This window comes from Peromyscus californicus, unplaced genomic scaffold (genome assembly GCF_007827085.1).
Source record: "Peromyscus californicus insignis strain IS unplaced genomic scaffold, ASM782708v3 Scaffold_13__1_contigs__length_99412109, whole genome shotgun sequence".
Classification (NCBI taxonomy): Eukaryota; Metazoa; Chordata; class Mammalia; order Rodentia; family Cricetidae; genus Peromyscus; species Peromyscus californicus.
In genome coordinates this window covers 60,366,836-60,392,916 of record NW_026294424.1, presented here as the reverse complement: position 1 = coordinate 60,392,916, position 26,081 = coordinate 60,366,836, and the positions used below count along the sequence as shown (strand labels likewise).

At 47.6% G+C, this 26,081-nt stretch overlaps 1 protein-coding gene across 6 annotated transcripts in view; it reads left to right on the top strand.

The window, feature by feature from the left end:
- Window positions 1-26,081, top strand: part of Apbb2 (amyloid beta precursor protein binding family B member 2) — a 210,769-nt gene that overhangs the window by 107,877 nt on the left and 76,811 nt on the right. For 3 of the 6 annotated variants that reach the window (XM_052735027.1, XM_052735028.1, XM_052735026.1), the window contains exons 5-7: window positions 6,711-6,773; window positions 7,188-7,273; window positions 7,370-7,430. In XM_052735027.1, coding sequence (XP_052590987.1) covers window positions 6,711-6,773; window positions 7,188-7,273; window positions 7,370-7,430 — 210 coding nt within the window. The remainder of the gene's footprint in view (window positions 1-6,710; window positions 6,774-7,187; window positions 7,274-7,369; window positions 7,431-26,081) is intronic. The other 3 variants (XM_052735031.1, XM_052735030.1, XM_052735029.1) reach the window with 1 other exon arrangement.

Sequence of the window (26,081 nt, the reverse complement as noted above, 5' to 3'; positions counted from 1 at the left end):
CACAATTTCCCCGGTACGTGAGGCCATCCATTAAGGCAAACATCCCAGCAGACGTAAGAGGGTCGACGCATTGTAATCACGGGAGCAGAGGGCTGAGCGGATAGAGAGGGAGATTAGAGTAAGGGAAGAGGCAGGCAGCCAGCCGCTTAACATACCTAGAACATGGGAACATTGAGGATGATACCAAACCATGGGCCCCAAGAGGGAGCACATGTTTACAGGGCCAGTGTCTTGTCCCATTATTCCCACAAAACACCCACCTGTCACCGAGGGTGACTGTCACTCCCATTTTAATTTGAAACAGAAAGGTTAAGTGGCATCCATGAGATAACAGAGCTAGTATGTGGCGAAGTCAACCTTGAACTTTGATCCGCTGCCCCCGCTCCCCTGCTCCCACCTGAGACTTGACATGCTATGTTAGGAAACGGGGAGACTCCCAGATCTCTTCATCTCACCCAAAGGGAGGGCTGCGTCACACCCAGAGCCATCCAGAAAATGACTCCTTAATAACGTCGCCCCAGGTGCCGATGACAGCGGAAGAGAAATGATTATTTCTCTCGCTCCATCTCTTTGATCCCTAAATAGAATCCATTTCAACTAGTTTCAAAGCATGGGGGAAAAAAAAAAAAGAGCAGAATGTTAAAAGAGAGAGAGAGAGAAGTAGCTTGTAATGTGTCCTGTCAGAGATGCGTGTTTTCAGTGAGCTCTCTCGTGAGCTGGCTTGAAAAGAAAAATCAGATAGATGAGCGCCAAATCTGTTGACGGCACCAAAACTTCAGGACTGCAGGCTTCCTTACAGTTTGAAAATTTTACATTTCACTTTCCAAAGTTCACCCGGAAAGTGTTAAGCACATCGGATAATGTTTCCAGCGCACGCGCCAGCAAGTGTTTTTGAAAGTTTATCAACTGGCCGAGAAGTATTTGCTACTGAAACTTGGCCCACAGCCCTCTTCCTCCCCTCCCCTCCCAAACCATTTACTTGTTCCACATTACCTCTGAAATTATGTGGATGTGGAATTTTAAAAAGAGAAACGGGGCGCCATACAAGGTATTTTTTGTGACTAGCTCTTGGCCTGTGGCCAAGACTTGCTTAGAATCTTCCTGTCGAGATTGCCAGGGTTTCTCAAGAAGTATGGAGAGTGGGACCCTCAGAGGAGACCTTGTCTCCTTAAGAAGTCTCTCTCCTTGCTAACGTGCTTGTGGCCATTGGCTGCCTAAACAGCTATCACCCCCAGGAAGAGCACACATGTCCAAGTTCAAAACCTGTGTATTTCCATGTGTCCCTGGAGTAAGGTCGCCCCATCAAAGGACCGTTCTGTCATTTCACCAAATTGCACAGCCGGGTCAAGTGAATGTGGTATTGGAGGGTAGCAAAGACCCTCAGAGATGGACCTTGTAGATGCAAGAGCAGCGTTTCCCAGCCTGTGAGCTGAGGGTGGATTCCCGGGCCTTTGGTTTGTGCTCCAGATGCAAAGCACTACAGTGATTTGCAATGAGCAGAAACGTGCTGTCTGGTAGGCTGGAGCAGGGGCGGGGTCCAGGTTAGAGAAGCTGCATCTGATGAGAGCCTTCTTCCTGCCTCATCCTCTGAGCAAAGAGGAGAAACAGGGAATAAGAGGATGGACTGCCAGGTTTGAGCACTAATCCATCCACCAGAGCGGAGCCCTGATGACCCGACCACCTCCATTAGTCCCCACCCCATCCCCAACACTGCTACACTTTGGGACTGTTTCCCACACAGGGTTTTGAGAGGACACATCCCAGCTATGCATAGCACATAGTAAAGATGGCTTCCTCAGAAGGACTTCCTCCCCAGCTCCTGAGAATCCATCCTCAGGAACACCCTGCCGGCTTTGTTGAAGAAGGGCCTTTTCCAACTGAAGGTCATCGGTCCATTTCTCTTTGATTTGTGGAACTGTTTTCCAGGATCCTCCACCCTGAGGGAAATTAGGATAAAAGCGCTCAGTCATCCAAGATATGTGCTTGGCTCTCCCTAGCGGGCCCACCCTTGCACAGGCCCTACGTGGTGCCATAGGTCTAGAAGGGCAGGCATTGTGTTCTGAGCACTGGGTCAGTCACTCAGTATACACCATGGGAGCCAGGGCTCTGCAGCTTTCCCATCACTGAGCGTGATTTAGAGTCATGGATGTTGCACCCTGAGCATCATATTTAGAGCCGTGGATGCTGCACCCTGAGCATCATATTTAGAACCATGGATGCTGCACCCTGAGCCTCATATTTAGAGCCATGGATGCTGCACCCTGAGCCTCATATTTAGAGCCATGGATGCTGCACCCTGAGCATCATATTTAGAGCCATGGATGCTGCACCCTGAGCATCATATTTAGAGCCATGGATGCTGCACCCTGAGCATCATATTTAGAGCCATGGATGCTGCACCCTGAGCATCATATTTAGAACCATGGATGCTGCACCCTGAGCATCATATTTAGAGCCATGGATGCTGCACCCTGAGCATCATATTTAGAGCCATGGATGCTGCACCCTGAGCATCATATTTAGAGCCATGGATGCTGCACCCTGAGCATCATATTTAGAGCCATGGATGCTGCACCCTGAGCATCATATTTAGAGCCATGGATGCTGCACCCTGAGCATCATATTTAGAGTCATGGATGCTGCACCCTGAGCCTCATATTTAGAGCCATGGATGCTGCACCCTGAGCATCATATTTAGAGCCATGGATGCTGCACCCTGAGCATCATATTTAGAACCATGGATGCTGCACCCTGAGCATCATATTTAGAGCCATGGATGCTGCACCCTGAGCCTCATATTTAGAGCCATGGATGCTGCACCCTGAGCATCATATTTAGAGCCATGGATGCTGCACCCTGAGCATCATATTTAGAGTCATGGATGCTGCACCCTGAGCCTCATATTTAGAGCCATGGATGCTGCACCCTGAGCATCATATTTAGAGCCATGGATGCTGCACCCTGAGCATCATATTTAGAACCATGGATGCTGCACCCTGAGCCTCATATTTAGAGCCATGGATGCTGCACCCTGAGCATCATATTTAGAGCCATGGATGCTGCACCCTGAGCATCATATTTAGAGCCATGGATGCTGCACCCTGAGCATCATATTTAGAGTCATGGATGCTGCACCCTGAGCCTCATATTTAGAGCCATGGATGCTGCACCCTGAGCATCATATTTAGAGCCATGGATGCTGTACCCTGAGCATCATATTTAGAACCATGGATGCTGCACCCTGAGCATCATATTTAGAGCCATGGATGCTGCACCCTGAGCATCATATTTAGAGCCATGGATGCTGCACCCTGAGCATCATATTTAGAGCCATGGATGCTGCACCCTGAGCCTCATATTTAGAGCCATGGATGCTGCACCCTGAGCCTCATATTTAGAGCCATGGATGCTGCCCATAGGGCCAGAGTAAGGACTAGGAGGCAGTGATTCCAGCTAAAACTCTGGCCCAGGACATCTCGTGGCCATGCCAGACTTTATCCACTCTACCTAGAAGGTTCCCAGGCAGGTTGCTTATAGGAGATGCTCTCTGTCCATTCCCTCTCACCCTATCTTGTGTGTCTCTTCCTACCTGAAGCGTAGGGCTCGCCTCCTGTTTCCTCTTTTACTGCCTCCTCTTTGTCCCCCACCCCCTCTTATCTTCCCCATTCTCCCCGCTGCAGACCGAAGTGACTGTAGACTTTCTGTTGAGCCAAAGAACCTCTGGTAGGTTTATTATTTTTAAATTTTTATTAGCTAACATTATTTACTAGAGCTGGGGAGAGTGCTTGGCTGACATGCTCAAGGCTGTAGGTTGAGTCCCAACACTATGAAAATAAGTAAGTTTATTAAATAGTTGGCTAAATGTAGAAAATATTTTCTCTTATTAATTAAAAATAATTAAATGGCCATACAATGTTGTTCTTAAAGTTTAAGAAAAAGTGTGTTGTTCTTTGTTTAACAAGGGGGAGGGAAAGGAAAAGTTATGGTTGCTTTTATGAGAAAGAGAATTTTCCATCTTTGATATCAATGAATTATTTTAAAGTGAGGTTTAAACATAAATACCTTCGGCCCAGTCATAACGCCATCACCACTGTTCCGTACTTGGGTTTTGCAATAAGCGTTCACTGTTGCTGCCTTCTGCAAAGTCACTGCACAGGGCTTTTGTTTATGTAGATGTGGGTGACCGTCAGGCGGCTGCCAGCTGACTCCACGGCATAAGAGCTCGCTTCATAGAGGCCACAGTCAACACTCCCTTTACAGAGACTCCTGTGTCCAGAGAGCAGCCATATAAAAAGGCTTCAAATTCGACACCCACACAGAGGCCTGTTTTAATTCACTTCTGAAGTTTTTCTGAATGCTGCATTTAAAATATTCTTCTGTCCACACGGAGCCCTTCTTGGATAATTTCTGATTTCAAGTGTCTGTTTTTCAGACATCACTCTGGCCTTCTTTCTCCCCCACCTTTCTCTCTCCCTCCCTTTTCTTTCTTCCTTTTTTTCTTTCTCCTTCCCTCCCTCTCTCCCTGCATCCTCCCCCATTCTCTTCCCATTCCTTCCTCTTCTTTCTTTTCCCTCTGAAGTTTCTCCACGCAAACATAGTTAGCTTGACTCTCTTCGACTCCTCATCTGATGCCCCTTTTCAAAGTTCAACCTAAAGGGAGAAGGGAAGCTGCCCACCCTGCAGCCAGGGTCCTGATGTGGAGCCCCCTCTGCAGCTGGGGTCCTGATGTGGAGCCCACCCTGCAGCCAGGGTCCTGATGTGGAGCCCACCCTGCATCCAGGGTCCTGATGTGGAGCCCACCCTGCAGCTGGCGTCCTGATGTGGAGCCCACCCTGCAGCCGGGGTCCTGATGTGGAGCCCACCCTGCAGCCGGGGTCCTGATGTGGAGCCCACCCTGCAGCCGGGGTCCTGATGTGGAGCCGTGGGGGCTTTGCTTGGAAAAGAAATTTGCAGCTTGATGTTGTCTTCAGCACTTGCAGCTTGCTCTTACAGGAGCATTTTCTATAGCTCCAGAGCAGTGACAGCCTGGCCACCACTGGTCCCTCTGAGAATAGGAACAGTGGGCCTGGAGAGATAACCCAGCTGTTAAGAGGGCTCCCTGCTCTTGCAAGGCAGCCGGGTGGGTTCTCAGCACCCAGGTGACAGCTCACAATCACCTGTGACTCCAGTTTTTCAAGGATCTGATGCCCCCTTCTGAACTCTGCAGGTCCGTGCATGCATTTGGTGCACATACGTATACTCGGGTACATACACACACGTACAAAGTCAAATTTTAAATATATATTAAAAATAGGAGCAAAGCTTACAGGCCTTTTCCAGGAAAACATACATACATAAAACCCTGTACCCATCTTAGGTTCCCAGCCCTTCCGAGCTAACGGGCCACAGTTTTCCCAAGTTACACTTCTCAGTGGAGGCTGAACACACTTTGAGGGATATCGAGTAAGGAGAGAGCTAAGATGGGCAACATTCCTGTCCTTACATTCATTAGAAGAGATTACTTTTCAAAATTAGTGTTGTGATCTGAGTTCTTCTGTATTATGAATATGGCAACTCTGACCCCTAGCCCCCAAAAGAAAGCCGATTGTGTTGATGGTGGGAGTGAGCAGCAGTCCATCCACCCTGCCAAGTCCGAGGAGTTAAGCAGCCCACCATTCCACAGGGCATTTGCACTGAAGTTGATTTGTTCTTAGTGAAAACCTGCCTTAGGGGTCTGACTGTAAGTTCTGGGTCACCGGTTCCTGCTCATTTGCAACGAACTTCAGTTGAAAAGTTCCTTGGTTGAAAACTCTGCATTGTTGATGTTTCCTCTGAGGAGAGATTCACAAGGCCATCCTTGAGTTTCAGTAGCTTCCTTTAGTTCCATAAATTTATGAAAAATACTTGGGGCTTCCCTTGGCACGGTAGGAAAAAACGAGTTTCCTCGTTGTCTGGGGTGAGTGGAAGGAGTTGCTTCTCTGCTGAGGTCTGCTGTGGGAGCTTTCTCAGTGTGCAGGGCTCCCGGCTGTGGTCTGTAGCCGCTTAGAAAACCATTTCCCCGGCAGGTGTGCACTCTGGACGGACTTGTGTGGCATCGAAGTAGAGCGTTTATGAATCAGTAGTGGATAGTAGACTGGGTGGGTGGGGCCATCTTTCATTGAGTGCAATGAATCTCACCGGAATGATGGTGTCAGCCTCTGCCCCTGACTAAGCTTCTGTTCTCTTCATTGTCCTATCCCTCCCGAAGTAGCAGTACCTTGACTCCAGACTTGTGCTCTTAGATAGCGGCATCCCACAGTTCCCAAGCGAGCATAGAGACATCCCTGATTCCACTTCTGTCTCTAGAAAACATGCGTGTAGTGGTGTGTGTATGTGTGTGTGTGTGTTGGGGGGGTTCTTTATAGAACTGTGTAGACTGGGGACTGAGTGTGGGAAATCATGTGGTTTGCTTCTGGGACCACATTTAGGAAATAACTACACCTCGTTTTAATAATGTTGAGTCTTTTATTTGGTCTGAAGCCTGCCCCGGTCAGGTAATAATCTAGCTTAGAGAGAGCACTAACAAGTTACTTACTGTTAGATTTAATATGTTCCCTAACCCGTCCTGTGAATATCAATGCTAACAACAGTGTCTTGTGTTTTTTTTTTCCTCCTTGTGTTTTGATTTCTTTTTTTTCTTTAAATCTATGTGCTTTTTTGTTTTTTCCCTATGTGAATAATTATATGTCTAGAAACAGCCATGGAGTGATTTTGCTGTTCTGAATGGGGGAAAGATTAATAGTGACATTTGGAAGGCAAGTATATTGTCAGATTTTAGATCACTTAATATTTTTTTGTTCCTTTCTGCATGGCTGTGGCTGTTTATTTTTCTTCTCCATGCATATCATGCATTCTGCAGGGACGGAGCGATGGGGCTTCTCGCCGGGGCGTGCTGCTCACATTCACATTGTCTGTTTTTTTTTTTTTTTTTTTGGATGTCTCCCATTGTGAATGATTTCAAGCTGGTGTGCACCAGGTCCCCTGTTGTCTCGTGAGAGCCAGAGCTTGTGAGCCACGTCCGCACGCAGCAGCCCTTGCATGTCGTTTTCTGCCTAAGCTCACATCCACTCTCCGCCGCCTCTTGCTGGGGGCATTCTCTCCTCTTCGGTATCTGAGGCAGGGTAACGGGCCCTTCCATTGTACCCTAACAGGACTGTTTTCCCCTCTAGGATTTGCACGCAGCCACAGTTAACCCAGACCCCAGTCTGAAAGAGTTTGAAGGGGCCACGCTACGCTATGCATCCTTGAAACTCAGGTAGGAGGGTGGAGGGGTTTGCCAAGAGGGGTGGCTTCGGCATCCAGGCTTTACAACAGAATTAATTCTAAGACCAGTTTTATGTTTTCTTTCTAGAAACGCCCCTCATGCTGATGACGATGATTCTTGTAGTGTCAACAGTGACCCAGAAGCCAAGGTTTGTAAGAAAGATGCTTTCAGCCGCTAGCTTGTATTCTCACACCAGAGTAATGGCTTTGAATAATGCCACCACCACCACCCCCCAAGCCACTTACTAAGTAATTACCCTTTCATTGTCTCTCTTTCTTAGTCTCTGTGACATTTTAAGAAAGCCCCTGTTCCAGTTTAGGCTTGTGGTATTTCTGTAATCACCACCATGTAAACTCTCACTATGCTGTGACAGAACAGGAGTGGCCGCCCTCAGTCAACCCAAAGACAGAAAAGAGGAAACAAGAAATGTGACAGTAGGTTGTATGGCCAGGCTGTGGGATAACCACTGTGAGTCTAGGGGTGCCTGTAGTTCAGTGAAAATTATTAGGGGAAATGGGGCACATCCTGAAGAGAACCAAACCAGAAACTCAAAAGGACATCTTCAAACTTAAACCTCCTTCAAATTACTCTTGTCCCACCCTTGATCCAGAAGGTCCCCCATGATGGAGAAACTCACTACGAGGGGAAGGGGGCTTTGGGGCTTCGGTACCTTTATAGTAATCACGGTGGACATTGGCCTTCCCGTCTCTTATAGCCTGTAACTGTTTTCTTGTGCTTCGTTATACAATCAGTGAAGTTATACAATCAGCGCAACTCAAGGTTGGCCTCTGGCCTACACATGTGTTCTTGTGTACACACACACACAGACAAGCACTACAAAAATATTTAATTCCATGTTCTATAGAATTCTAAATATAGTCTGTGAGGACTGATCATCCAAAAGGTCTCTATGGAAATGTCTACCTGGGGCTGGAGAGGTGGCTCAGTGGTTAAGAGCACTTGCTGCTCTTCCAAAGGACCTGAGTTTGGTTTCCAACAGCTAGCAACCACCTATAATATATATATCTATATATCTATATATATATATCTCACATATATAAAGCTTATATGCTAGGAAGATAAGAATAATTGCTAGATATATAATATAACATAACATAACAGAACAGAACATAATATAATATAATATAATATAAATTCAGTTGTCTGGTGAACCCTGTAGACAGAAATGGCAGCATCCATACAAGCCCACATGGCCACACAGTCCCCAAAAGGTCAGAGTATAGTTACAACTCTGAAAGTGTTTGTGAGCCTTCTTAATGTTTTAGACATTAAACACGTTTTGTAATTGGTGGTCATCTGTGTGGGAGCTTGAATGTAATTCTTTTTTTTTTTTTTTTTTGCTTACAAACTGTATGGCCGTGGCAGGCTTCTTGCTAACTGTTCTTATATCTTAAATTAATCCATTTCTATAAATCTATACCTTGCCACTTGACTCTTGGCTTACCGGCATCTTCACATGCTCTTGTCATGGCGGCGGCTGGCAGTGTCTCTTTTCCGCCTTCCTGTTCTCTCAATTCTCCTCTCTGTTAGTCCCACCTATACTTCCTGCCTGGCCACTGGCCAATCAGTGATTTATTTATTGACCAATCAGCAACACATTTGACATACAGACCATCCCACAGCACTTCCCCTTTTCTTTTCTTAAAAAGGAAGGTTTTAACCTTTACACATCTCCAAAGTCAGCTTGGTATATTTGGGAATTTGGGCGTAGCTTCTCTTACTACTTCCTGCTGGAGGGGGGCGCTGTATCTTATGGGGACACAAAGAGAATTTTAGGATTATGGAGTAGTCCGTGAGGGTGTATCATCTGAGCCAGTTGTCTTGAAACAGTTCTGGATATTGGATCATCTGGGCCATGGTGTCATCAGAGACCTTTCAGCGGGTCTTGGTTGGTCAAACCTGATGTATCTTAATCTGGAACAAATCCATGGCCTTTGGCTTTCTGTGGAAACAAAAGCAGAGCCTCCTTTCCAAAGCAACATATCCTTACATCCAAATTTTGAAGTCAAGGTACCTTTAAAATATACATTTTGGCATAACTCAACAGCTTTTGCAATTAAACATTTTTCTTCAGTTACGAATATCAAAGAGAACATAATCCAGATTCTCTGTGTGGTAGCCATCTTTACGTGGCTTCTTTTTTATATTACCTTGAGCCTATTGCTTTAAAGTGCAGCATTCTAAGACTGAAAGGGCGCTGTGGCTGCTGGCTCCGCCCACTTCAGCTTTCCAACATGGCGGTGGTACGTTTACCACCAGCTCTGGGAGCCATCTTGGGTCTATGCTTTTATCCAAGCAGCATGTAGCTCAGAAACCTCTTTTTACTTTGTACTAGCAAAGGCTAAATCCACCATGAAGCTTAATGTGCCACTTGCAGAGGCCTCATTCCCGCCATACTGCAGGTGGAGCATGCACGCCAGGAACCCGCCATAGTAGCTCAAACACGCAGGCTGCAGCTAACTTGAAAGAGACAACTCAGAACTATTTTTGGCTCCATTTTAGAATCTTTTTTCTCAGGTTTTAGGTGGAAACTTTTGCCAACACGTTGGGCACCATTTGTAGCTAGAGTTTTCCTGCCTGGCCCACAGTCCGGACAAATCTCTGACACCGCCAGTCCCACAGCCACTCAGACCCAACCAAGTAAACACAGAGACTTATATTGCTTACAAACTGTATGGCCGTGGCAGGCTTCTTGCTAACTGTTCTTACAGCTTAAATTAATCCATTTCCATTAATCTATACCTTGCCACATGGCTCGTGGCTTACCGGCATCTTCACATGCTGCTTGTCATGGCGGCGGCTGGCAGTGTCTGGAATGTAATTCTTAAACCTAGTCTTATTTTGAAATAATTACGGATTCGCTGAAAAGTTCTCAAGCTTGAGTCCCCATATGCCCTTCACCCTGCTTTCCCTAATATTAACATCTTCATAATCATATAGCCGTTAGGCAGGCAGTTTCTCACTAATGTCCTTTCTCTACCCTGGCATCCCAATGAGTCTACGTGCAAATAAGGAACATTTTGAAAGTTATTGCACATATCCCTTTCAGCAGTTCTCTGGTCCGTCCTCCTTAATTTCATTATTGCTATTTAATTAGTAGCTCTGTCCCCCTCCCCCATTTAGGCAGTGGCAGCATTGGCACGGTTCGAAACCACACAGAGCAAAACTACACCTTCCAAAAAAAATGGGCGACGCTTTTCTCCTTTTCAATTACTGCTTTGGTAGAAGTTGCTGAAACCGATATTGCCGGGTCAAAGGCCATCAGCCTTATGGCGTCTGTCACTTCCTGTAAAATTGCTTTCAGAAAGTCTGCAGTAACGTTCAGTCCTATCAGTATTGCCGTCGAGTCCCCACCCACCACCCACCCACAGCCCAGGTCACCTGAGGCTTTGCCCTTCTTTGTTTATTTGTCTAGTTTGATTGCACACGAACTGTTACTTTCTAGTATTAAGTCTCTCCTCTCCTTTCACCTCCCTGCCTCCCTCCCTTCCTTCGTTTACTAAAGATTCAACCTATAGTTGCAGGGATGCCAGGGAGATGCTTTATCACTGAGAGCCGTGGCCAGGCTTCAGAATCCCTTGTTCAGTGATCAGCAAGGAGGGCATTTCTTATGGCATAATTTAAAGCTCCTAAGTAAACATGTCTTTCTGATTTGGCCAGGTTTTCTTCTCCTGTCCCCTTTTGACTCCAGGATATAATCTCCGAAGCCACTTGCATTTAGTCCCTAGAGGTTTTTATAAATGCAAAACTTCTCTGCCGTGATAGTCTTAAATGATTTTCTCCAGTTATTTCTTTTTCCTTGTCACTGACTTTTATTGGAGAAGAAAATGTTTTCAATACCCCTGTACATCCAAGCCATTCACAGATAATCACAAAATGACCACTCCTCACCGTACTTAGGCGGCCAGGTAGGAAGCGCTAACCGAGACCCCATTATTTGCGATCTTTCCTGTGCTCATCCCACATTCCTGCTTTGAAGTCTGAGTTTAGTCCTTCTCCTGTGACATACATACAGTGCATTGATGACCAAATGCATGATTAACACTAAATAAAATCAAATTGTAGAAAAGTTAATGCTTTGGGGAAAAAAACCAACAACAAAAAAAACCCACCAGTTCCTTCCCTCCTTTGTTGTGACTGTTCAGGTTTCTGTAAAGGAGATTTTGTGCCACCTGGTGGAAAGTATTGGGCATTACACCTTCAAAGAAAAGGGCTACATTTCCTTTGGAATCATTGGATTTGGGTAGAACGGGAAGTGGTTTTAAATATTTTTTTTTAAGTGAATTCTAGGGTTCTACAGTTAGTGTCAGAAACAGTATTGACCATGGCTCTCCTGAGCCTCTGGCCACTCAATGCTACTGTCTTTGTTGTAGCATATGCCAAATCACTTTTTGTGACTTTTGTGAGGAAGGGCTTTGAGGACATTGCTCTTTGAACTCACCGTAGAGGAAATGTATAAGCAAGATTATGTTGTCCCAGGCTTTAGCTCCTTTGGGTTTCAAATTCCTCATCTATAAAATGATCGCGCCTCATATTAGAAGTCCCTCCTGATCCCAAGACGACATTAGACCACGTGTGACATGGAGCAGCCCTAGTCTGTAGCATTTGGAGATGGGTCGGTCATGTCTGGTCGAGTCTAGAGAAGGAAGGGTGCAGCGCTGCTTCTCCCTCCACAGGCCTGGGCTCCGCTCATGGACTTGTCCTGCGTGCAAGGGTTCCTCACATTGCAGATAAGTGATGCATTGGGCGGGTTTAGTAATCCATTTCATCGGTGTGCTCACCTGGGAGCTCGTGGAAATGAGACTTGAACTCAGGTACACAGCACTCCCCAGCCCAAGCAGGTGTCAGTTCCACATACTCCAAGCTACTGTTTCCACAGGCTTAAGGTCACTTTGGCTGTCTGGCTCGATGGGGTTGAGGTAGCAGAGTTGCTGGAGGTGGACATGAGTTGTGGAGCTGGGAGGTGACTGGCTGAAGATGGACTCCTCGCCCTCTTCTAGGCGCCTGTGGCCCATGGCTTTGTAGTCTATTGTCCTTGGCAAAGTTCGGTATGATTGTCCTGGTGTAGGACAAAGGATCACACCGCTGAGCCCAGGAGCCACATGGATGTGGCATGCCTGCAGAGACCACTATGCAGGCGACACAGTCAGGTCTGAGACTTGGTCAAAATAAGAGATGGTTTGGGTGCGTCTTCCGCAGGGCTGCCAGCGTGGTTTTTTACTGCAGCGCCTTCCAGTGCCATGGCTGCAGTGAGTGCTGGGTTTCTCGGGGGGGGGGGGGGGGGTGTTATTATCTAGGCATTGGACCTGAGGAGAGCTTTGCCTGTGTCCTGCCCTTGCTACATACGCCCTGCCCCACACAGAGAAAGAAAGGAAGGAGCGGTGCCAATCAGGGCTAGGTATGCTTGACGGAGGACCTCTCTCAAACAAACGGGATGTGGGCACGGGGTTCTGATATTTCTCTTGAGATTCATTTATCTGAGCCTTCCCTTGGTTCCTATTAGCATATATTTCCATGAAGTAATTATATTAGCCGGCAGCTGACTAGATTAACCCTAATAGATAAACAGGAAGTCTCAGGGAGTGTCTTCTCTCATTCAGATTTATTTCTGGTCTGTGACAAATTGGTTATCATTGCTTAGAATTTCTGGGGAATTTTATAGCTGTGCACAAATCCATACCATTGAAAATGTTTCTGTGGTTTAGATTTAGTTTTCTCCAGTTGGGTTGGATTCGCATGGAGGATTCATTAACTGGGTGAACACATTTTCGAATGCTTAATGCCAGGGGAGCAAACGAACTTAGTAATGGTTAAGACATGGACTCTAGACCTAGACTGCCTGGGTTCAAGATCAAGATCTGCTGTTTATTACCTGGGTGACTTTGGGATCTCGTCCTCTGCGTTACATCATAAACTGCTACAAAACTTGGTAGCTGGGCACGGTTTTATTTTGCTCATGATTTTGAGTTTGGGAATTTGTGCAGAATTCATCAACACAGCAGTGCAGTTCCTTTTTGATCCACTAGTAGGCAGCAGGACCCGGAGGATCTACTTCCAGTGCGTCCCTTCACAGGACACATCCTCCAAGGCCACCCCACGTTGCTTGGGCTTTTAGCAGTAGAGATCACTGGGTAGGAAGCCAAGGCTGCCAGGGGAGAGAAGGCTTCTCTTGGAAATGGTGCCATCATATTGTGTTAGTCAAAATAGAATTCCGATTCAGGAGGTAGAGAAATGGACTCTTGGTGGGAGAGTGGCAGGATCTCGGTGTAGGGAGAATATGTTGAGAAACTTTATTGTGCATCAGCCATTCAGAAAGGCCCTTTATGAAGGGCCTTGCATTTCTACATGACTCAGTCAAGAAACCAGGTCCCAGAGCCACTGACAGATGGACTCCGTCCTGGCCAAAGGAGATGTTCCTGCTGAGGCATGGCTCCTGGAGGGCGTTCATGGAGGAAATAGTAAGAGCTCCTTCCTTGTCTCAGCCCCAAGAAGGAAGAGCCCAGTGCTCTGCTCAGGCACAGCTGACCACAGAATAGCAAGGCGTGAAGCCAGGCAGCCCGGCCGAGCTCTGCACGGACTGGTCCGTCTCCTCCCCCAATTCCGCCGGCCCACAGCAGTGCTGACACACAGTGCCGTTGGCTAGAGCTCGTTTTCCTCTTAGCCCAGAGGACAGATTTTGTATTTCTAAAGCTGTTTCCCTGGCTTTATTTGCCAACATGGCGGGGCACAATACTGAAGTCCTGGCAGAAGCCCGGCTTCTTTTCCCCTCTTAACTTTTGGTCACTGCGTTTGTCCAAGTGAGCAATCCAGGAATTGGCTGCCACGGGTGGTGAATCTCCGGAATCTGAAGCACACCATTGGGACAAGAGACATCGTTATCAACTGTTGGTGGGCTGGGCCTGGTGGCAGATGCCTGAAGACGCTAATTAAAGAAAGACAGGCTCGCCCTCTTCCCTGAAAGAGCTCTGAGGGAACTGGGTGAAGGGGTGAGCCACAGCCCGCAACAGTGTCGTGGTGGCTGTGCTGGCAGAGTGGGCGGGCCAGCAGGTGCTCGAACCTGGCCCCATAGGCATCTGGGAGAGAATTCTGGGTAATAGACACTCTGAGAACTGCGCAGCCTCAGACAGATGCAACTGTAGTTCACACACTCAGCAGTGCTGAGTTCTCCAGGGAGGTCCCTGGAATGCAGATGTCTTTCCATGGCTTCTCCCCACAAGAACCAACACATCTCCAGCCTTGTTCTCTTGGGCTGGTTGCGGGGGGTAACAGTATTTTAGTAGTAACGAAGACGTTTCTTGTTTATTTGCGGTTAATAAAAAGACGGTTCTTGTATATGTCAGCGAGAATACCTAAGGCATTTCTTCCTCCCTTTCCAGTCCCTCACTCCTATTTAAAAGCTCATGAGTTTGATGCCCTCCCGCTCCACTGGGAAGAACAGGGGCTCAGGTCTTCCTCTGCCTCTGGCTTGGGTACTTGTAAGGAAATCAGGCTCCTGTATTTCCCATCTCTACTGCTGACACCAGGAGTGAGGGCTCTCTTGCAGCTGTTGTCTGCAACAGCTGGTCACGGGGTATTTATTTATTCAATGGCAAGTGCGTGCATGTTGGTATGTGACCATCGGACTCGGGAGGAAAGCCTGGTAATGTGTAAGAGACCCGAGTGGTGTCATTTCACAGTGACGGGGCTACAGTTTCTATCTGAAATGTCCCACATGGCAATGAGCTGAGACCATAACTGCCGTCAGTGTTGGTGGGCTGCGGGGCCTTTGGGAGGTGAAGTCTAGCTGGTGGAAGTAGGTCACTTGGAAAGGTTGCGGCCCAGCCCTTGGTTCCCACCTTGTTCCTTCTTCTTCCTGTTTGCCATGATGTGAGGAGCCTCCGCCACATGTTCCCACAGCCATCTGCCGGGTGGACTGCAATCTCTGAAACCGTAGGTCAAAACAGACCTTTCTCTCTGAAGATGTTTCTGTCAGGTACGGTGGTCACAGCAGGCCAAAAGTCACCATAGGCAGTTACCGTGCAGCCGGAATTGAAGAAGAGATCAGCTCACTAAACGCACACGCTGATTACGTCAGTTGGCTTTGAGAGAACTTCAGGTCTCCGTTAAAAGCCTGTTCGGCCACTGAACCAGCACATTCCCAACCGGGTCTCTAACTAAACCTTGCTCCACTCACCCTCTGCTGTTGGCACCACCTCAGGCCTTGCTGCTCTTATCTCCCACAAGCCCAAGAGATGCACTCTCCGTTTTTGCTGCAGGCTCCCAGGCAGTCTGGTTGTTGAGCTGCAGCTTTGATCCATCAAGCCGTCCCTTCTCTGGGTGCAGGTGCAGGCTAGCCCTTGAAGAGTGTGTTTGGTTCACTCCTCTGGTGCTCTGGGGGGCATAGTGGTGGGTGTTCCATACCATAAGCCCAAGTTCACTTGTGGATGTACAACAGTTTTAGAAATTAAGAAGCCAATGTTATGGTCCACACCTGTAATCCCAGCACTCTGGAGGCAGAGGCAGGAGGATTGCCACAAGTTTGAGGCTACCTGGTCTACATATAGAATCCTAGGCAAACCAGGACTACATGATGATATTCTGTTGCCAAAAGGGGTGTGGTAGTTTGAATGTAATTGGCCCTCATAATCTCATAGGGAGTGGCCCTCTTAGGAGGTGTGGCTTTGTTGGAGTGGGTATGGCCTTGTTGGAGGAAGTGTGTCACTGTGGGGGCCGGCTTTGAGGTTTCCTATGCTCAGGATACCATCTAGTGTCTCAGTTGAATATCTGAGGTCTAGACCCAGTCTAATCAGCTGGTGGTACTTTGTGTGACTTTAACCAAGCCACGTAACCTCTCTGGACTTCACTCTTTCATCTATAAGACAGAGTAATGTTGATCTTAGCCTGGTGAACTCACAGAGGCAACATAAAATAGTATTACCTCCCAAAATAGCCCAATGTGACAGTTGCCAACAGTCTTGCCATTCGTGTGGGTTACTGTTTGGGCTGTTGTGTAGATATAGTCCCTGGAGGTATTGTGAGACTTAGTCTAGTCCTTTGGGCCAGTCTCGCCCATCTCTAAGGTGTCACACACATACAGTCTCTGAGCCTGGAACTGATGATTTCAGCAGGTGGACTTTTACCAGGCGCCTTGGAGTGTGTCATGAATGCAGAGCAGGAGATGTGTGACATACACTGGCTTCAGTGGAACGTAGAAAGGACCTGCTTATAGACCAGTTGCACAAGAAGTTCTGATCTTACATGCAGACAGGAGTCAGTGACGGTGTGTAAAGAATTCCCTGTGTGTTAATAGAACTGGCTGTTTGCTGGCATATTTTATAGATGCAGTGAGCCCGGGAGCAATTTTTGACTGGTTGCATTGAGTGTATGTGTCTATACGTGTGAGAGAGGTCATTCACTTCACATAGAATAGATTACTCTTCCCTTTCCCCATATGCTGGAGCACACTTGTTACAACAGTCCTCTCTCCAGAGTTCCTGATGAGTGCAGCAGGAGTGGGGGAGAGGCACCCAGTTTCAAAACGTAGATATCCATTTTCTGGGCCCTCTGGTTCAAGACCAGTCTGAGCTCAGCCTCCAGAGGCCTGGCGGGGAAGATTTGGTCTTACCACCTTGGCTTTAGATTAGGGGAGTAGGGGCGGGACTGTTGTTGATACTGTTACTTTTGTGTCGTGGTGCTGAACATGGAACCCAGGCTTTCCGTCATGCTGGGTAAATGCTCTACCACTGAGCTCTAGTTTAGCTTTAAAAAACTCAAAGTTCTACATAAATGTCAATCCTATGGATGACACTAAGATTGCCCTGCTGTACAGGGGAGTGTGGGCTCCTTGCCCTGCACTCTTCCCAAGCATTGACATCGATCTTCAGAATGACAAGAACTGACAAAGATGAGGGAGGGATTGTGGCCATCTCTGGCCCACGACCATTAACACCATTAAAAACACTTTTCTGCCGAAGAGCTGGGCTGTGATAAATAATAGAACACCTAGAAAACATTTTACCCCCATTTTTTGTTTGTTTTTGTAACTTAATAAACTGTTAACCTTGAAGAGAAAGTGACATAGGAAGCTGAGGTGTTTCCCTGGCATGGGAGCACGTTTGGGTGGTGTACTGTGCACAAATGCCGCGCTATTCCTCTCAACTTCATTATGAACTTCCTTATATGAAAAACTCATATGTACACACACGTGTATGGCAAGCATTTTGTGTGTGTGTGGCCAGCGGGGGGGGGGCGGGGTGTCTTTCTGTCTGTGTGTCTGTCTGTCTGAGCATGGCCAGTGCTTTGGAACTGTCCATAGGCCATGAAGGACTAGATGAAGGAAATCACTTTGCCCACTTACAGGAGGCGGCTCAAACCTGTGCAGAGGTGGCGTGGCCAACCCTGGGCACGTTGCCCTGTTGATAAGTGCAGAGATTCTGAAGGCATGCGTGCATATTTGTGACCTCTCTTTATCACTTAAGTCTGTTTCCTGTCCTCTCCCTTGGCGTGGGAAGGCTCTCCACAAAGAGATTTGAAAGCTGAGATGGGTCAGCTAGGCGTGGTGGTATACTCCTGTAACCCAGCGGTTCCGAGGCAGAGGCAGGAGGATTGCAAGTCTCGGGCCAGCTTAGGTGGTACAGCGAGACCCTGCAAAGAGAGAGGCAGGAAGAAAGGGAGGAAAGAAAAGAAGAGAAGGGAAGAAGGAGGGGGCTGCTGTGATGTTCAGAGCTCTAAGCACTGTCTGTTCCCAGAATTAACAATTTCATACAGAGATCTAGATTCAGAATCAAGTCCCCGACGCTGGCCCCATTGTCACTCTTGGTACAGGGAAGTTCCCCTGGGAGAGCCAAGCCGTCATCCTGGTTTTAAGCCTTCACCCACCCATCCCCCTTCCCTGAAGTCGAGGAGCTTTTCCTGGAGGAGTCCTTGGTGCTTTTGTTGGTCCCTGGTCCTCTCTGCTTTTGTTTTTACAGAATTCATCATTTCTGCTGCCCAGATTCTCCCTGCAGTTCCACCTCCCCTTGCATGTGACCCTGGGTAGGTGGCCAGTCGGGGCTGTCAAATTTTCTCACACTGTCCAAATATCAGAAGGTACCTGTCTCATTCTCCCCGACATGTGGGGATATGTGGGTGACAAGATAAGGAGGCTCATCTTGACCATCTCCACTCGCCTTGTGATTCACAGGACCTATGTCACTTCGTGTTTGTCTGTCTGTCTGTCTGTCTGTTTGTTTTCTTATGAATTTTCTCTGGATACTCCTCACTGGGAGAAACAAGAGCAGCTATCAAATCCTGGTTAAAATATTTCACTTAACAAAGTCCCGTGGGGACCCTGACCTCTGCTAACCTGTGGGGACCCTGACCTCTGCTGACCTGTGGGGACCCTGACCTCTGCTCACCTGTGGGGACCCTGACCTCTTGCTCACATGTGGGGACCCTGACCTCTGCTCACATGTGGGGACCCTGACCTCTGCTCACCTGTGGGGACCCTGACCTCTGCTCACATGTGGGGACCCTGACCTCTGCTGACATGGGGGGACCCTGACCTCTGCTCACCTGTGGGGACCCTGACCTCTGCTCACATGTGGGGACCCTGACCTCGGCTGACATGTGGGGACCCTGACCTCTGCTCACATGTGGGGACCCTGACCTCTGCTCACATGTTGGGTGGCTATAGTTGTTAACAGGAGGATTGTGTTAAGGACAGAGAGACACCTCCACTCACTCATCTGTCTAGTCCATGGCCATGAGACCTTGGGCAAGTCCTTTGCCCATGATGAATCCCTGTTGATCAAGAAGAGAGAACAAAGAGAACAGGGGGTCGTGAGCTTATCTCTGAGAAGAGGGCTACTGAGTGCTGGGGTAGGGGCTCAGGGAAGTGGGGAGATGGGTTAGAGAAGATCTCCAGGAGCTGCAGCCACCCCAGGCCCACTCAGCAGGCAGAAGCCCCCGTCCCCAATGTGGTAGTAACAAGGGGCAACCAACACTGCCCAGTAGAGGCTACTGTGATAGGGGAACTCTCCAAAAGTCAGCAGGCTGGTATAGCCCGGGATGCAGTGCTTACAGCCTGCAGGCTGTGTGAGCCAATAAACACTTCACCTTCCTTTCTTTAAAAAAAAATTACAGTTCTGTGTGTGTGTGTGTGTGTGTGTGTGTGTGTGTGTGTGTGTGTGTGTGTGTCTGTCTGTCTGTCTGTCTGTCTGTCTGGAAAGGGGGTGAAGTTGGTGTGGGTGACAGGCAGAGGACAGGTTGCTGGAGTCCGTTCTCTCCTCCTGTCATGTGGATCGAGCATCTGTACTTGCCGAACCATCTCACCAGCCCCACCCCCTTTCCTTCTACCCCTTCCCCGCCATGGACTCCTCACCAGGGCTGCTCCTGCCCTCTCTCTGTGAGTCTTTGCCAGTTTTTGCCTGTTTACTACTTCCTTCTGTCCTCGTTGGCATCCCGGCCTTTGTGATTAGACCAACTCTGTGGTCACCTCTCTTAGAATCTGGGGACCCCTGAGTCCTGGTGCCTTGCAGCATGACCTCGAACCATCTGTCTCCTTTTGCTCTGTGATCAGCAGGGTTGGCCAGTCATGCTCACCCTTGGAGAGGTTCTAGTTTCTGGAACTACTGAACATCTTAAGGGGCCCCCGGCCATCTCTCCAGGCATACACTCGTGTATGCGAACACAGCATAGACAGAGTCAAGGTAAAATGTGGTTGTGGTCAGATTAGGCATAGCCTGCATGAGTCTACAGGGGTCGCGGCCGTTCATTCCAATGCGAACACATTGTGCATTGGAAAACCACAGCACCGGATAAGACCACCCAGTCCAACGGACGATGTGGGAGGCAACTGAGCATCTGAGGAACTCTACTCTCGCCTCTCAGGTGGGCCTGTTCATGGTAGCGTTCGCTTCGTGCTTTGTTTCTAGTGAGAATACACAAGGAGTGTCTTCATTCCATCTGTCAGTCTGTCTGCCTTCAGGTCAAGCTTGAGCTACATCTACAACTTCCACATCTCTAGAATGAGTCTTAATGGTCTCCTTTTTTATTTCTCACATTTATTTCTTAGTTTACTTATTTATTGAGATAGGGTCTCACTCTGGTACCCCTGACTGACCTTGACCTCACTGTGTAAAGTAGGCTAGCCTTGAACCCTCAGAGACTACCTGCCTCTGTCTCCTGAGTACTGGGATTAATATCATACCTAGCAAACTTCTTACAAACACATGTATTTCAGCCGGGCGGTGGTGGCGCATGCCTTTAATCCCAGCACTTGGGAGGCAGAGGCAGGCGGATCTCTGTGAGTTCGAGGCCAGCCTGGGCTACAGAGTGAGTTCCAGGAAAAATGCAAAGCTACACAGAGAAACCCTGTCTCAAAAAATCAAAAAAAAAAAAAAAATCAAAACAAACAAACAAACAAAAAAAAAAAACCACATGTATTTCTACTCTAAGAATTCAATATAGCTACTCTATAAAGCACATTCTTAAATCGCTCTGGTTCTGAGCTGACCTCCCGCCTCTTTGTATGGCATGGGAAGTGCCTGAGGCCGGGAGCATTTTGTTAAGAGGATGGTACTGACAAGGACGCCTTGCAGGACAGCCTTCCGCCCCTCACTGCCCTACACGCCTGTCACTCACAAAGTGAATGGTGATGCTCTGGGGACTTGGGTTTACTGACTGTGAAATGAGGCGGTCAGGTTCTGGGGTCCCCAGAGCCCTGTGTTCAGGGCTCCGTGCTGTGGTTAAATGCTCTTCCTGAGTGAGTAGCTTGCTCGGAGTCAGCTTTGAGAACTAAATGACTCTCCTAAGTGCTCCTACAGCCTGGGAACAGCCACGTTTTTAATTGAGGTCTTTGTGGGTCTTCACGTGTTATGAACTCACTGAGTTCATTTCAGACACTTAGTAAAAAGTTGCAGATTTTTAATTTTTTTTTTTTTTTTTTGATGAGTGGTACAATAAAACCTTTCCTGAAGACCAACAATAAAAATTAAAATGAGTCCTGGGAATGGCACTAATTATAGCTAAGTTACTGAGTGCTGGGGATTGTTGGTAAGCCCAGCTTCCTGTGTATGAGCTCACTCCACCTCCACGGCGATCAGGTTGTGTGCTAAGGGGCTGGGCATGCTGCACCTCAGACCCCTTCATGTGATTTACCTTCCGTCTGAGGGAGGAGGTCGACCACAAAACTCACAAGTTCACGGTAAGCCAATTAAATGAAAGTACTAGCTATGGAGGAAAGCGGAGCAAGGAAGAAGCCAGGGAGTGCCCAGGGGTCTGTAGCTTTCAGAAGTCAGGAGAGGGAAACACTGACTGATGTGGGCTGAGGAAGCAGGAAGGTTGGGAGACCACAGAACTGCCATGCCTGGTGGATGAGGGATCTGTCTCGAGTGAGTGAGTGCCCGGACAAGATGCGGGAGAGGCAGAGGGAAACAGCCAGACCGATCCCACAGCCCAGACCCCTCTCTTTTCCCTTGGTAACCGTCCTAGCCGTCTGTCAGGTGAGGAGAAAAGGGCTTTGCTAAATCAGATGACATCCTAAAGATTATTCACAACATCACCTCGACGAGAGCCTAGGATTCCTTGTCAAAAAAATGCCTTTCCCCTACACGTGGACTGGTGGATATCCAGAAAGCCTGGGAGTAGTTAAGCCCTCTCCCCTCCCCGGATCCCCCCATGCTTCCCCTATGAACTGACGGATCTCATCCTCCAAGATGTTCTATGACGTGTCCACCAAAACCAAAACGGTGACTATGGAAATACTACAGCCAGAGGAAGTTCAAGGTTAGGTTCCTACAGCCTGTGGTCAAATCCGTGTTGAGATCAATAGACAACCTTGTTTTATGAGTTTTGGCTTATTTAGCATGCGTTATTGATTCCCTAATATTGAACATATCACTATCAGTGTTGACCCCCTTGTCTGAACTACATGTCTAACATGTTTTTCTTCATTAGGTCTTCATTAGGGCTTAGGAGCATTTTGATACTATTCTTGGGGCGGGGGGCGGCGGGGGGGGGGGAGATGTCTTGTATGCAAATATGTATGTATATATCCAGGTATTATTATGTGTATATGCATGCAGGCCAGGGCTTAATGCCAGGTGTCTGCCTCAATTTCTCTCCCCATTGTTTTTTGAGACACAGTCTCTTGTTGAGCCTGGAGCCCATCAATTAGGCTAGGCTGCCTCTCCCTTTTTGTCTAAATGAAAAGTTTTAACTTTAACACAGTAAAACTATACAACAAGAACATGATCAAGTAAGGACTATATTTACAATATCCAGTCTGTTGTTTTGGCAAATTCAGAGAAAACACTCCATTATTTATCTTACCTTGGTGAGTCCAAAGTTTTGTACCTAATTTACCTTTCGTCGTAACTAAGGAAAACTATAACTCTCAGTCTGCAACTCCATCAAGGAACCCAGAAAGATATAATATTACCTGGATAAACAGGAAATGTAGTGCAAGCCACTTTCAGAACTATAGAAATGACAGACATCTGGCTGCCTGGACAGTCACCCAAGGTTCCTTTGCAACGTTGGGGCATCCATCTTGAGCCTGCAGGCTTAGAATATCGGACAAACTCTTCTATGAAGCAGGAATTTTGGAGGACTGTCCCGCCTTGTCTTCGCAAAGTTCGACAGTCTTTTTCCTTTGTGTCCTGCTTGTCCAGTTTGTCCAGCACACTGTAGCAGTCAAGGCAGGAGCAGTTTCCCTGACCAGTGGCTAACTTTGCCACAATGAAAGCGAACTCCATATGGAGTTCCTTCAGTGCTCATCATCCATTTATGAAGTAGATGGGTGCTGCTGGAAGCAGACATGTCTCACTGTCATGAAAAGCCTTAGGTTTTTAAACATCTTAAATGCCATGTTCTGTAGGCCTTTGAAGTGTTTGAAAACTATTTATCTATAAATGTATCTGTTTAACCTTGAAAACCTAACATGACTATAAGTTTGATTGTTATAGATGACTAACTACTAACCTGTATTTCTTAATTATATATTGCATTTTTAAATGAGCTGCATAAGCTCAAGACCCCAAACAAGAGTAGAAACATACATACATACAGTATAATGTGGGCATTGTGTTCCCTAGACTGCTTCCTGTTGTCCATGGATGACGGCATCTTTAGGGAACCTGAGAAAATCGAGATAATGGTCAAGTCCCAAGAAAACTAGCTATAAGATTTGTTGTCCAGTCTCTGTGCAGTGGGAAAGCACAAGGCTTGTCTGCAGTCCTCCTAGAATAGTCTGAGTCTGGACGATCTCAGCCAGCAGCCTTGAAGCTGTTCTGGATGCAGAACTCTGAGGAAACTCCAGCAGAGGCATTCTGAGAGACTGGATCACCTGGACTACCTGTTTTCATTGGTGTCTGGTCCCCTTGTTCTGAAAACACATAGACTTTCAAAGGTAACATACATATCTGCATTAACACAAGTATGGACTGGTACATTGCACACAAGCCAGCCAAAGATGATTTTTTTTTAATGTTTGAGCAGGTAAAATATACATCACCTGTCTTGTAATTTTTCTAGGTTTATTTCTTTATGTCTGTCGCCAGGATTTTCAGGAGGTCTTTCCTGATCAAACCTGATCTCTATTAACCTTGACATAGCCTTTTGTTTCCTGTGGGGGTTGGGAGTGGGGTGAAATGACCTCTTCCCCAAAGCAATACATTTTTTGACTTCCATTTTAAAGTTAAGGTATTCCTAAAGTATCTAGGCTGGTTTAATTCAGCAGTCCCTTTTTCAATCCCATGTCTCTCAGCAGCTGTTGTTTGCCCTACTTATTCTCTCTGCCCGCCAGCCCCGCCTGTCCCTCTCCTGCCTAGCTATTGGCCATTCAGCTTTTTATTAGACCAATCAGGTACCTTGGGCAGGCAAGGTGAAACAAACGCAACACATCTTTACATAGGTAAACAAATGCACTATAAACAAATGTAACACACCTTCACACAGTTAAAGTAATAGTCCACGGCATAAACAAACGTAACACATCTTTACATAGTTAAATATCCCACAACAGCTGCCTGAACAGTGCACAGCCAGGGATCTGCACGTCTCTGCTTCCCAAACGCTGGGATTACAGATGCTCGCCACCACACCTAGCTTTTATGTGGGCCCTTACACTTGTAAGTAGACACTTTATTGACGGAACCACCATTCCAAACCCTTCGAGGAGGGTTTTCCATAGGAAAATCACAACCAACCATGAGGTAAAAACATGGGAAAACCGAGCACTGGGTGGACCAGGGAGAGGACACTCGTTTGAAGCGTGAGAGCTGGACCGAGAGGACAAAGCATCACTTTGCTGCACACCTGTTGGGGACATGTGCACTGGTGGCTCACTCCCAGTTTCCTCTCTGGGGTTACAAATACGTTGGCAAGTGAACAAGCTTGAAAATAGGATCTGCCCACAAGGCCCAAACTGAGTACCGAAGGCTTCTGCACTGGAGCTGTTCATAGGAGAGACGTTATTCAAGCCCCCCAGGTGGCTCCATTTGTGCTAGAACCACCTGCCTGAGCACATTCCAGAGCAGAAGATCAGACGGGTTCTGAATTGCCTCAGACACTTCCTAGAGAACACACTTATGTCAAACTGTTGGCTAAAATAATAATGATAGTTTTGCTTAGAGTGTTGCATTTTTACTGTATCGCAAATACACGTTTGCTGTTTGCAGATGAACTCTGTCACTTCCCCGTCTTCCCAGGGTACCCTAGATCTGGCCATGCCATGCTTTCCCCAGGCTGGAGGTGAGGATGGGGCCCACCTGTCTCTCCTGATTCCAGGCCCTCTCTGCTCCTTCCTTCTGGCTCAGCATCTCCCCTAGAGCTCACATGACCATCCGGCTTTCCCTAGCAAAATAAAGCATTCCAGTTCACGTGCAGGGCTCCGACACGCATTGTGTGTGGCTTTACTCTGCGCTTACTCTGCAAATAACCTCCTCGGCTCTGCAGCCGAAACATAATCTGTAGTGTAAATCAGCCTCGTGGACACGAGAGCTTGCCTCTCTGCCGTTTCCAGGACTCCTTTGGGGACAAAACAGATACACTCGCGCTTGTGGGGAGTAAGAATGGCTTCCCAGGCACACAGGTGTCTGCTGCACATCGGCAGGAACAAAAGCAGGATTCTGCCAGGGGAGCTTCTTGGCCTCCACTTGCACAGGCTCCTACTGATGTTGTGAGGGAGGAGGGAGCTCTGACATCCAAGGGCAACACGTTGACCTAGGTCGGCATTCGGGTATCTCCAGCAGCAACTGCAGTCAGCCTCCCTTTTGTGAGAACTTCCAGGGTCAGTTTTAGAACGTGACTTTTACTGATGCATCATGGTAACTTAGAGCTGTTCTTCTGGGCCTTGGGACATGGTGGGATGGGGTGGTCTGGGAAGAGCTGTGACTAGGGCTCCAGCTAACGCGACTTGGTCATTAAATCTGAGCTGATGTGGCTCATTTGCCAGTCATTTGAAGGTAGTGCTAATAACAGCTAGCACACTGAGGTCATCTAGGTCATCTGCGGGACTTTATATGGTTGGCATTAGTCATGGAGTACTTAGTGCTCCTAACAACCTCAGGACTGTTGTCTCCATCACACAGCTTAGGGAGCAGAGGCACAGGGCAGCTCGGGAACTGGTCCTGTGTCACTTAGGAATTAAGTGGGGAATCTCTAGGGTTCTGAGTGCTGTGGCTTCAGAGTTGACCCTGTGGACATGGTTGAAATTACTGGAGCCAAACCACCTGCTTCTTGTAGGCAGTACTGGGTCTCCTTAGAGTTGAACCCATCCAGTCCTCAACAGCCCCAGCAGGGACAATGCTGTCCCCTC